The 12,013-nt window shown below is 50.4% G+C and overlaps 5 protein-coding genes across 5 annotated transcripts; 3 read left to right on the top strand and 2 right to left on the bottom strand.

Annotated features, from left to right (window-relative positions):
- Positions 1–355: 355 nt before the first annotated feature.
- Positions 356–1,882, top strand: CC77DRAFT_1035697 (repressible alkaline phosphatase; the record flags this gene model as incomplete). Its single annotated transcript, XM_018526953.1, has 2 exons — positions 356–773; positions 822–1,882. The coding sequence occupies 2 exons, from the start codon at positions 356–358 to the stop codon at positions 1,880–1,882; spliced, it is 1,479 nt and encodes a 492-aa protein (XP_018379679.1).
- Positions 1,883–2,768: 886 nt separating this feature from the next.
- Positions 2,769–2,972, top strand: CC77DRAFT_949184 (hypothetical protein; the record flags this gene model as incomplete). The annotated part of the gene is made up of 1 exon (XM_018535240.1): positions 2,769–2,972. One exon carries the CDS (start codon positions 2,769–2,771, stop codon positions 2,970–2,972), a length of 204 nt encoding a protein of 67 aa, XP_018379680.1.
- Positions 2,973–3,255: 283 nt separating this feature from the next.
- Positions 3,256–5,771, bottom strand: CC77DRAFT_949185 (hypothetical protein; the record flags this gene model as incomplete). Its single annotated transcript, XM_018535241.1, has 2 exons — positions 3,256–3,810; positions 3,861–5,771. 2 exons carry the CDS (start codon positions 5,769–5,771, stop codon positions 3,256–3,258), a joined length of 2,466 nt encoding a protein of 821 aa, XP_018379681.1.
- A 193-nt stretch (positions 5,772–5,964) lies between these two features.
- Positions 5,965–7,551, top strand: CC77DRAFT_1054947 (alpha-1,2 mannosyltransferase KTR1). The gene is made up of 2 exons (XM_018527824.1): positions 5,965–6,190; positions 6,247–7,551. The coding sequence occupies exons 1-2, from the start codon at positions 6,022–6,024 to the stop codon at positions 7,284–7,286; spliced, it is 1,209 nt and encodes a 402-aa protein (XP_018379682.1). The 5' UTR covers positions 5,965–6,021; the 3' UTR covers positions 7,287–7,551.
- Positions 7,434–11,924, bottom strand: CC77DRAFT_568165 (hypothetical protein). Its single transcript, XM_018532244.1, has 4 exons — positions 10,968–11,924; positions 9,609–10,913; positions 8,392–9,551; positions 7,434–8,332 (listed from the first exon to the last, which is right to left on the bottom strand). Exons 1-4 carry the CDS (start codon positions 11,511–11,513, stop codon positions 7,582–7,584), a joined length of 3,762 nt encoding a protein of 1,253 aa, XP_018379683.1. The 5' UTR covers positions 11,514–11,924; the 3' UTR covers positions 7,434–7,581.
- Between the last annotated feature and the right edge of the window lie 89 nt (positions 11,925–12,013).

Here is a 12,013-nt window from a genome sequence, read left to right on the forward strand (position 1 = left end):
GGACATCGCGATTGCTACGAGGCCCGTTGAGATATGATACGAGCTTGAGGAAGAGAAGTCAGCGTCTCTGAGCGGCTTTCTTACACGAGACGTTATCACAACAATTGCTATTTTTCGCTGAGTACCTATCCGGATTCAAACTATGGAGCAGTCCCAAGATTTGGCGAACCGGCATGTGCAGGATGTTTAGGCCTAATTTGAGTACCCATAGGATCGTAGGATGTAGTATCCTGGATTCTTAGGGTATATAAACTGCATCGGCGTTGATTGTGCACTATAGGTCAAGTTGTATATTCATCTCCACCATTGTCTTTCGTTACACTACTTGAATAGGGCCTGTCTCCTGTTGTCGAATATGCGTACCTCAACAATCCTCACGGCCATCTCTTTGGCACAAGCTACGCTTGCAGCAATCGAGCCGAAAAGCTTTATCTTCATCATTCCCGATGGCATGGGACCCGTTTCCCAGACATTGGTCCGGACATATTTGTCTATGATTAACGGGAACTCAACCACTCGTGCTCCCCGAATGGGTGCTTTGCCTATCGATGTTACCGTCATCGGTAACACCAGAACTCATTCTGCCAACAACTTAGTGACCGATTCTGGTGCTGCGGGAACTGCTCTTGCTACCGGCTACAAGACTGAAAACGGAGCTATCGGTGTTACGCCCGATGGGAAGCCGGTCGGATCTGTGATGGAAGCTGCGAAGTTGGCAGGCTATCTCACTGGCCTCGTTGTGACTTCACCTATCAGTCACGCGACTCCCGCCGGTACAAATGACTCCCATCGTTCGTCAGATCACCGCTAAATATACCTAGCTTACTTCTCCCACTCTGTGAGCAGGAACGCTCTTGACAAGATTTCCGAACAGCAGATTGGTTATAGCCACCCTCTGGGCATCAGCGTTGATCTCATGCTTGGTGGTGGCCGCTGCTACTTTCAGCCTCGGAATGAATCCGACTCATGTCGCACAGATGACATCGATCTGTTCACGTATGCTGAATCGAAAGGCTACTATACTGCCCGCGATCGTGCCGGGTTTGACGCTCTCGAGCTTGGTTTAGGCAATATCCAGCTTCCATACGTGGGCCTGTTTAAGGATGGCGACCTCAGCTACGAAGTCGATCGCCAACAACAAGCCGCCGACGTCCGCGAACCATCACTGTCTGAGATGACGCAAGCTGCCCTCAACTCGCTCTCGCGAGCCAGCGCGTCCGACGACAAGGGTTACATCATGATGATTGAAGCTTCCCGCATCGATCACTCGTCACACGCACACGACTCTGTCGCTCATTTGCACGAAGTCCTCGAGTTTAACAACGTTGTAAACATGGTCATGAAGTGGATCGACGCGCATCCTGATACCGCATTCCTCGCTGTGGCGGATCATGAAACTGGTGGCATAACCATACCCTCTCAATACGATCCATCGCTACTCCAGCCTGGCAAGCATTCAGCCGAACATTTGAGCGAACTTTGGAGCGGCTACAACGGTACCGACAAGGCTGCATACCTCAACAATGAGATAATCCCTGCGTATGGCCTGACCAACGTCTCCGATGCGGAGATCGAGATCCTTCTCGCCGCTGGCGATGAATTTGCACAGGAACTTACCGACCTTCTGAATGACCGCGCGGGGCTCGAGTGGTCAACTGGTGGCCATACTGGCGTTGACACCACCTTGTATGGCTATGCTGCTGGTGGCATGGGCGACAAGCTCGTCTTGGACATGGCGGGTGGTTGGGACAACACTGACCTGCCCAAGTACGTTGCTGCCGCTCTGGGTGTGAATATGGATGAGGTCACGGAGCTGTTGAATGTCAACGGAACGGAGTGGGTGCCTAGGGATGATGAAGAAGAGCCAGAACGAAGGCGCTGAAGAGGGCTCTTCGCAGACCGCGCGAACTAGACTCGGCGAAACCTCGAATAGAACTCATATTTCTTTAAAGCTTACCATGTATGATGGGCGGTATAGTTGAGCTGACCTCGGACGGGATGGTGATGGCTGCAGTCCGGCTGACCTTGAACTTCAACGACTGGCGAGGTCATCTCGACACCGTAGAATTCTATCGTTTCATTACAGTTGCCGATCTTGGCACCTTCCCAAGATCAGATAAGTTTGCTGGCGACGTCGGTTACCGGAGTAGTCGCGTAGTTGAGCTGACCTTAGACTCGACTGAGTTGACCCCCGTCCAAGGTCAGCCGAACTATAAGCGAGGGTCAGCTCAACTATACCCCTGACGCACGGATCGTTCTTCTCAAGGTTCATGCATTACCGAGATCGTACCTTCCTAATCTGGTAGGTTCGCTGCACGCATCGATTGCAGCACGATTGCGCGCAGTTGAGCTGCTCGCGAATCCCAGCCACACCCAGCCTACTATTGTATCTGGTGCACTGACCTCTTTCTTTGAGCTTGTGTAGATAGCGTTAGTGTGTTAGGTAAGCGCGGCGCGAAGCTTCCCGTGATCGGAACATATTACTGAATCATCACACTGTACAAAGATCTTGAGGTTAGCGTCTGCAGTGGTCTTCCATCGGCTGGAGAAGGACGCATATTGCTGTATGGTTTGCAAGAGAGATTTGAGGGACTGGACAGTGATTGCAGGAGTGCGCACTGTGTGAAGTGGTTGTTAGTGGATATCCCAAAAGACAGAGGTTAAGAGACACATTATCTTCCCGAGTTACCCGACGAGGACTAGGAAAATCAAAGTTGGGATTCGAAAGCGAGGTTTCTCAAAAGAGATAGGCGAGAACTGGAACTAAAATGCGTCATCCCGCCGCGCCTACAGTCATTGCCGTACTTCTTGGGTTCCTCTTTTTCATGGTGCTCTGGAGTCGGGCACGCGACGATGGCCACCACGAGGGAAATCCCCATCCGGACGACCTACCACGAAAAAAGGAAAAGAAAAGACAACTCTCACTAAGCGAGGACGAATCCGATACAGCCGAACCTCGTCAGCAATATTGAGTCTCTGCCATCACGTTGTATCCCGAGAGTGGGTGTCGTTATAGCCCTGTCGAATTTTGGGCGCGAGTACCTCCCATGATACCTCTTTGGTACCACTTGAACCACCACCTGGATTATCATTGATCGAGACGGAAGACTAGGAAGCGGAGGATATAATGGAGGAACCGTACAGACAATGGCGACCTCTAACAGATGAGCACTGCAATATGCTCAGAGAAAAAATGCAAGATCGCGGTTTTGGTATTCAGCTTGCAGCTACAGTGCTATGGGGCAGGATACTAGACTATGGCTTGGGACTGTGTGAAAAAGCGTCCAGTCGATCAGCTAGTTGCTCCCACGAAGGCTCTCCCACCCTCGCCACACTTCGCAAACCCGCTGCCACGAAAGGGAAGAGCCTTGCAGACTCTCGATCTACCTGGTCAAGGTTCCTGCCCTCATTTTGGGACAGTAATACACCAAGATCTAGTAATTCGATGATTGCTTTATGGATTGGTTTCACGTCCTTCGAAAGCAGTGCTCGTTTTTGCAATTTCTCCATACAATGGACATGGATCTGAGACATCTCGTCGATGTCGTCGGCCTTCTCTATAGCCAAGTTCATGTCTCGTGTTGTCGAATACACAGCGGTCTCGGTTACGTAGGAACGCAGCACGTCCGCGAACCAATTCAAACGCTGAAGAACTCTGAAGAATACTACTGGCCAAGTCTTTCTGGATGCGCGAATGCGGGCGCGTTGTAGTTGATATTTGGTTCGGTAGATTTGCATCAAGAAGGTGAAAACCTCCTGGTAGATGGGTATAGACGAGCGCTGGACAATGTTTTGAATCGACCAAGAGACCTGGAAATAGTGTTAGCTGAAACGCAAAAGAGTGTTCTCTCAAAACATACTGCATAGTCCACAGAAATGGCAGCAAGACCCTTGACAGAGCTTCCATGCGACTTTGCTTTCATAGAACGAACGACAAGTTTCTCCACATCGGGCGTAGACAGGATCGTGCTGAATATTCCTCGTGCAAGCTCCGTGAGTACGTATCGATCGTTCCATCCTCGTCTGCCAGCATCCATGCGCTCAAAGACTGTAGTCGCAAAATCTTCAAAAACAGCGCCGTTCCTACCCAGGTACAAATACTCGAATACGTGCAGCACCCGCATTAGGCCATTTGCCTCGAAAATATGTTGACGAAGTACGGTTGAAGCGACTGAATACTTGCTACGGATCCATGTCTCGAACGCCGTTTGGAATAGTTCTGGAAAAGGCGAGAGGGGAACATCATCCGATGTACGGCAAACTGTTTCGCGGTCGAGGCGCGGCTCAACCACTGAGGAATGTAAATTCGTGTCGTGAATACCTAGTTCCTTTAAGAAAATGACACTTTTGCCGGTATTGAATATCTTTTTGACCGCCGGCTGTAAAAATGAAGGCAGCTTTAGGCCTTCTTCAGGATCACGGCGGAGCATAAAGCGATCGTGCCACAAAGAGGCAGTATCACTCTTTGCGTCGTTCGAGATGACGAAGAAGTTTTCTTCATCGGGACCGAGCTCGCCAATTTCCATCCATCGTCGTATCGGCTTTAGATACGTTTGTAAACACTCGAAGAATACTTCAGCCATGTATGTGAAGATTTCGTCTTCCAGCGTCATCTGCGCAAGAGTGGTCTGCTCGTACAGCGCCTCGAGGTGATAGAAAGGGTTTCCTGGTACTGATGGATCTAGATTCATCATCAATTGATTCAGACCGCTGACAATAGGTGCTAGGCGTAAAATGGAATAACACAATGCTTGTACGTCGCCGTGTAGCGACAATAAACTGACGGGGAGTGGGGCGTCAGGTATCAGATGTCGTTGCTGCATCGTAGACAAGGACTGGTCGAAGTAGAGTAATCGTTTTCGTACGGCGGCCTCGAAGGTTTGAATAAGAGGTGATGCTGGTGGCTGCTTAGTTCGCTGCTGCAGCGTCCAACGTCGCATTGCTTCTATGTGTGTGCCAATGTTGGCCAACTGGGAAAGAAGATGTGCAACCGCGGCTGATTGATTGTTGTCAACCAGGTAGGTCGAATTGGGGCAAATGTTGTTCATGTTGTCGGTTCGGTACAGGCTCGTCTTCAGCCCACCAAGCATAAACAGTGTCTCTCGTACGGTCTGCAGTTCCGTTATACACATGTCGCTGCTTCCTCCATTCACGCTTGATGTCCAAAATTGCGTTTCCTCCAGTCTCGCAACGAGATCTTTGTCTGTCGACGTCACACAGGCCTCCGGATCGAATGTATCATCTTCATCGAAGCTGGTCGGCGGTGTGCTAGGAGCCTTCCTGCGCTTCTTGGGTATCTTTTCGTCGCCCGAAGAGTCCGCGCCATAATCGATGTCCTTCCAGATATCTTCATCGCTGTACGGATCATCTTCTAGTATCTCCGCCCATGTCAATGGTGGAGGGGGGCTAGGCGGCCTAAGCAATTCAAGCGCTTCGACCTGGGTGTTCTCCAAGGGTCGATCGGCTAGCTGAAGTAGTAGAGATAGGAACTCTGGCTTGTACTTGTTCGTGTATCCTTCCAACTTTTGGAGACGCGTTTGTAGCGCATCGGCGAGATCATCGCGGTTCTTAATACGAAACTTCTCGTCAAGTCCTTTAAAGGTAGCCGTGACGTCGAATTGATTCGTTCTTGCGTACTGATGCCCTCGAAGATTGCGTGACGCGATCTCTTTGGCATGTCTGTAGGCCTGTTTATTTGCAGCTGGGTCGTGTCTCAGTATGGACTGTATCAACTCATCCGTGAGGCCCGAGATTTTCGCGTTTTGGGCCATGATAACGCGTCCTTCATCTGCCGTCCCGCGACGACGCCGACGGAGATAGTGTCTCGGTAGTAGCGATATCGTGGTGTTGATTTGTGGCGGTTGCTTCGGGTTCCACATGACAGATACATCATGCCTGATGCAGACTAGCGGCCCTCACGCACCGCGTCACCGCTGTGAAACTCAAGTGTTGAACGCTCCTGCGACTTTTTTGAGGCGGGACATTGTCCCAACCCCTCAGCCACCGCACCTGCTCTTCACCATGGCGCTTCCCAAGGGCATGCGCTACTTGGCTGGCGCCACTTTCTGCATCTTCATCTACCTGTTCGTGCAGATCCTCAAGGCGCCAGGTTCCGAGACACCCGTCGAGATTCCGAGCAAGCTTCCGACCAACAAAGTCGGCGATTGGGACCACGACCCTCAGTTAGATCGTAAGATACCATACCATGTGGTGCGGACCCACCAGACATACTGACTGAATGATCAGCCTCCGGCGAACCTCCTGAGCCGCTGCGACGAGTTGACGGCAACAACTACGCCCCGAACAATCCCACAAGCGCGCGCATCAACGCCACAATCCTTAGCCTGGTGCGCAATGAAGAACTCCAAGACATGCTACAGAGCATGCGCGATCTCGAGCGCACATGGAACCACAAGTTCAATTACCCCTGGACCTTCTTCAACGATAAGCCCTTTACTGAAGAGTTCAAAAAGGCCACGCGAGCAGCCACCAATGCTGAAGTGCGATACGAGCTAGTCCCTGCCGAACACTGGGACGTACCCTCGTGGATCAACATGGACTTGTATGAGGAGTCTGTTTCTCTGCTCAAGTCGCTGGACGTGCAATACATGGACAAAAAGTCGTACCACCAAATGTGTCGGTGGAACAGCGGAATGTTCAGCGAGCATCCTGCGCTGAAGGACATCCAATACTACTGGCGCGTGGAGCCTAACGTTCACTTCTTCTGCGATGTCGACTACGATGTCTTTGCATGGATGCAGGACCACAACAAAACATACGGATTCAATATCAACATTTACGACAGCCCCGATAGCGTCGCGACATTATGGCCCGAGACAAAGAAATTCATCGAGGATAATCCAGGATACGTTCATCCGAACAATGCGCGAGAGTGGTTGGAAGACGACAAGCGACGGCCTGAGAACAACCAGAAAGCACACGGGTACTCAACCTGCCACTTCTGGTCCAACTTCGAAATCGGCGACCTGAGCTTTTGGAGAAGCAAAAAGTACCGTGACTACTTCGACCATCTTGATCGTGCTGGAGGCTTCTTTTACGAACGCTGGGGCGATGCGCCGGTACACAGTGTCGCATTAGGATTGTTCGAAGATAAGAGCAAGATACATTGGTTCCGAGACATCGGATATCAGCACATACCCTTCTTCAACTGCCCGAACAGTCCAAAGTGTTCTGGCTGTGTTACTGGTCGGTTCACAGACGGTGAGAAGTGGTTGAACCGGGAAGACTGTCGACCGCTGTGGTTCAAATATGTTGGCATGGACTGAGCTCTTCTTCTTAGACAGCATTGCCCTCTATCTTGTACGATCGTCTGTAGCTAAGCCACCTACTGTGTGTAGCAGCAGTGACCGTGGTTGGTGCCAATATATGCACTCATGCGGTGGGAACCCCTGGAGACCTCGGAGTTATTTGGTATCCAATTATGAACAGCTTTCATCTTGATACGACGCATTTACATTCAATAGCACGTATACCACTAGACGCAATGAGAATTTATGAAGATACTCTGAAACTGAGCATTGCATTAGACGTTGCGGAAAGACTACAATAAGATACCCATTATTACTGAATTTTCACTTTGAATCCACTAGGCGAGATACACTTTCCGGGCAAAAAACCCGTCCCCACCCGCTCGTATACCCTGCTTCCAGCCCGCCCTCTCTGTGCTGCAATCATCAATATGTAGTGTCTCTGTGTCTCAGGTGAGGGGCTGCCTTTCGCCTTGCCAAGCACAACGCACAATGTATCTGGTTTCGCTGACCCGTTCGGCGTATCGAAGATCAGTTCGCCCTCGCCCTGTACCGCAGCACCGAGATCGTACTCCCGCGCTATAGCTTCGAGCGCTATATTGGCCAGGTTGTAGTCAGTGCTGGATACGTTGGTAGGGGTTTTCGGTGACCACGGTGATTGCAGGTCCTCCCACTCATAGCATCCGAAGTCAGGCTGTAAGTAGTCGATTCCGCCAGTGTATGCCATCCATGACCACGATGGTACAGTAGACACAACGCTCTGTGGGGGGAAGTGAATGCGACTCAAACTTGGGGTGTCAATACCGCGACGCCAGAGAAGACTCCTTCTGAGGAGGCCACGCGTTACTCCTTCATCGAAGACACCAAAGCCACCGCTTACTCGCATTGTGCGGAGGAGGCGTTGTTGAAGCCCATCAATAGCGGTTGGTCGATCATATGGCTCCGAAAGACCCAGGCGGGAGTATTCGCGGTAAAGTTCTTGGTATCGCAAAATCTTCTCGCCTTGACTCGCGTTGTAGAGGATGTGTGGAAAGTCCGGATCTCCTAGAAAGGCAGCAAGCTTACTGTGGTCTTCAATTAGCCCATCAAACATCAAGCGATGGCGTGTGGCATATTTACTTACTTGCTCAATTTTGTAGAGGTTTCGCAACGTACGCCATCCCTACATTCGAAGTATGTCTGGTGTTCGGTGAAAAAGAGGGTTCGACGAGCCAAAGCATGCTCCTGATAAACCCAGCCGCGACGGTTCAGATCCCCATCGAGTACATGGTCCTTGAAATTGTCGATGGTTTGGCAGACATAGAAAGGTGTTTGGCCTTTGCCTTCGGGACTTAACCCGACATAATTTCGGCCCTTGCGCTGCTTGAGAAATCCTGAAAAATGGTTAATTGCGCAGCTCGCAGCAATCACACAGTATGCGCCACTGTAGACGTCTTCCATTCGTTTCGCTTCGGTCTTGAAGTCGCCATCCGGACCTTGGATGACACAAAGGGAATCAATCCATAGGTAGCGACGCCCCAAAGCACGAGTCACTGTCACGGCGTCTTTGAAAGTGGACGGAAGGCTATTCAGATCGATGCCGTTGAGATGTGACTGCAGGGTTTTGGTCGTAGTCGAGAGATGCTGAGATCCCCATCGATGCGATAACGCGATCCACTCGCCAGAATCTTTCGGAGTCGTGGCCCATAGTCGAACAGTATTGTCTCCAGATTGTCCAACGTCGATCAACCTTGTTGGCAACCTAACCTTATCTCCATCGGCAGCGAGTCCAAGCGGCTTACATGTGTGTTGTCTATCGCAGTCGTTGAGCCAGTACTTGATGACCTCCATATGTGTAGATTGCCCAGCCTCTGGAAGTCTAACAAATCCAGTCTGAAACTCGCTCGTTGGGGGCAGCATTTGCTCAGGATCTCGAACGATGGACAATATACGAGGGCCAGTGCTCTCCAGTCTCAAGAAAGGTCCTGTCCGTTCGAACTTGACAGCCTGCGAATCTACTCGGCCGTTTTGAATAACAACTTGCCATAGGAGGCTGCACAGGTCACATTTCCTCTCGCTGGCGCTTGCTCTAAGGGAGTGTGTTTCGTATGAGATCGCAAACCCTGGACTGGAGACTTCGTTGCGGAATTGTAAGCATTGGTCACAGAGGCGGTTTGATACAGTGCGATCAGACGACTCGAGTGTATCCGAGTGCTGTAGAGATTCGAACATAGCAGACGCAAATTCGTTGCCGGATTGGTACTTCCAGTCGTTTTCATCGAGCTCTGGAGTTCCATAATCATTCTTCGGAGAGCCATGTTAGTTAGACTGAGCAGATATGCTTCGGGGTTAAGAACTTACTCCATTCTGTATTGATACTTCACGATCTTGTGCTTGGTAACCTTCTCCTGAGTCGCAATCTGATAACAAGGGTGGCAAAGCGGAAAGGGAGAATGATCCTTTGAGGTCTCCCGGCCTGTGCTGGTCGAGAGGTTGTGCGTACCAATAGCTTTCATCTTCGTCTTCTCCATTAATCGTCTCAATGCGAGTGCGGAAATCAGTTGCGAGACAGCGAGCAGGCCCTCGGGATTCAGGTTCTGGCTGTACAGGGATTTTGTCGGGTTCGGGTTCCGCAGGAGTGAAGCTGAAAGAAGGAATGTCTATTGCAGGCTGTACAGTGGAGTCGATGGCACTTTCTTCAGAGACAATATCTTGCGGCGTTACCCTGGTTGCGTTCATGCCAGAATCTACAAATGAATCTGTGCGCGATCTTTCAGGGATGTCAGAAAGGGTCGTGCCAAGCCTTCGTGGAAGCTTCACAACTAGCAAAGCTGTTCGTACCAGCTCCAAAAGATCACCGATCGCTGTACTGCCCACCTGACACCTGGAATCTTCTGCCATTTGGTCCATCCAGCGTACAGCAGCATCATGTACTTGGGCTACCTTTCTCCCGTTCACGACACTGGTCTGGTAGAAGCTACCGAAGCCCAACTCACGGTCGAAACGGCCGAGACCTTCGGCTCCGTAGAGAAGCCATATAGTGAGTTCCAACGTGATGCAGCCCATTGCCCAGATATCGTACAGTCGTGAACGTCGCTTTGTTGACTGGCCCAACCACTTGGGAGTAACACCAGTTTCCACCTCTGGTGCCTCATAACGACGAGTTCCGTATTTTGCTGTAGTCTTACTAGGACGCATCTCAGTGGCTTGGCCATGTTCTCTAGCTTCGCCCCAGTCACCGATCTTGAGAGTGCCAATCAATCCACCTTTGTTGAAAACGAGGATATTCTCGGGTTTGAGATCGCCATGTCGGTACGAAGCACCAGTCGCGTTCAGGTTGTGAGCGGCGTCAAGTGCTTTAGCAAGTCCTAGAACTTGTTTTATGACGTCTTTGACTAACGGCGCGGTCAAAGTGGGTGAAGGCATATTCTTCCAGAGATTGCGAAGGTTACCGCCGTCTGCCCATTCGAACATTAGGTAATGTTCGTCTCCTCCATGTTGTCTACGACGCCGAAACGCTGTGATGAAACGGACTATATGCTCTTGGTCCAATCTGTTCATCGTTCTCAGGGCTTTGACTTCCTTTTCCCAATGTTCAGCTACTTCTTGAGCATCTTCCGTAGCCTGGATCTCTTTTACAGCGAAATACGAGTCGTCTTGAAGTGCCTGTCTACGTCAGCAGATTTCGTGCGAAGACATGTGTAGTATCAAGGGCCGTACTGGTTCCATATGATTTCGATGGACTAAATATTTCGAAACCACACCAAATGAGCCTCGTCCATCATCGCCACCTTTTGATGTGAAAGGAAGTATACAGGACTCTTCAAGGTCGAGATTGTATTTGGCGGTTGAGAAAATAGCCGCGTAAAATCTCCATTGGTGCTCAATGAGATCGTTGTACCATGACCTTTTGGACCAAATACTGTTAGGATCGGTGATTGGCAGGTCGTTGTCATCCAAATTCTTCGATTTGAAATAGGCCATCATTCTCTTAGGGTTTTCCACTTTAGCCCATAGGGCTATCGCGAAAACCTTCGATGCTCGTGTCTTGACGAAGTCGATCAACTCATCTTCTGCTGGGGTTGGATTCGCGATGTGCAACACGTCCTTGATTGTTTGCACTGTAACCAATCCGCTCAAGACTCCTTCAGGAATAAAATAACAACAGGTTCTCTCGAATGTGCTTTTCTTTTGTGCAAAGGACAGCGATTTCCTGAAACATTGCTCCTTTGTTTCTTCTTCGTCTGAAGAATCGCTATCGGCCATGATCGGGAAACGGATATAATGACGAGTTGGCGTAGGAAAAATTGAATCCTGTAATATCTGTTGATAAGGGTGAAGTGGGCGGAAGTTGATACGGGTTCAGGGTTTCCAGCTGATGATCTGAGTCTGCGGCTGAACTAAGGCCTGGTAGACAGAGACGAGACACGCGAAAGCTGCTCGGTCGGCTTCCAATACATAGCCGAGGAGGAGGTCTGTATTTGATGTGACAACATGCAAATGGGTCCTTCGACGACGTCCAAGTAGGCAACGAGGCAAACTCCCTTCATTCAACTGAACGATTCAACAGGAAACACAGCCGATGCATCGTGAAGCGGCGCAGCAAAGCGCATAATGTTTCAACATCATCTTAGGGGTACGCCGATATTGCGAACAACCTGCAGTCGCTTCCAATACTTCCAATCGAGCCTGCAGCGTTGCAGCAGATAGCAACGCTGGGGCGCGAAACGTGGGGGGTGGCGTTTTTGGCCCCAGTCTGGTAGAAA

Source organism: Alternaria alternata, assembly GCF_001642055.1.
Source record: "Alternaria alternata strain SRC1lrK2f unplaced genomic scaffold CC77scaffold_33, whole genome shotgun sequence".
In the NCBI taxonomy this organism is placed as follows: Eukaryota; Fungi; Ascomycota; class Dothideomycetes; order Pleosporales; family Pleosporaceae; genus Alternaria; species Alternaria alternata.

Bases quoted from the DNA above. Each gene is read 5' to 3' on its own strand.
- CC77DRAFT_1054947 (XM_018527824.1), top strand. From the start codon at position 6,022: ATGGCGCTTCCCAAGGGCATGCGCTACTTGGCTGGCGCCACTTTCTGC. The intron at 6,191-6,246 runs GTAAGATACCAT...CTGAATGATCAG, and splicing joins CCACGACCCTCAGTTAGATC to CCTCCGGCGAACCTCCTGAG.
- CC77DRAFT_568165 (XM_018532244.1), bottom strand. From the start codon at position 11,513: ATGGCCGATAGCGATTCTTCAGACGAAGAAGAAACAAAGGAGCAATGT. The intron at 10,914-10,967 runs GTACGGCCCTTG...TGACGTAGACAG, and splicing joins ATCGAAATCATATGGAACCA to GCACTTCAAGACGACTCGTA. The intron at 8,333-8,391 runs GTAAGTAAATAT...TGAAGACCACAG, and splicing joins ACCTCTACAAAATTGAGCAA to TAAGCTTGCTGCCTTTCTAG.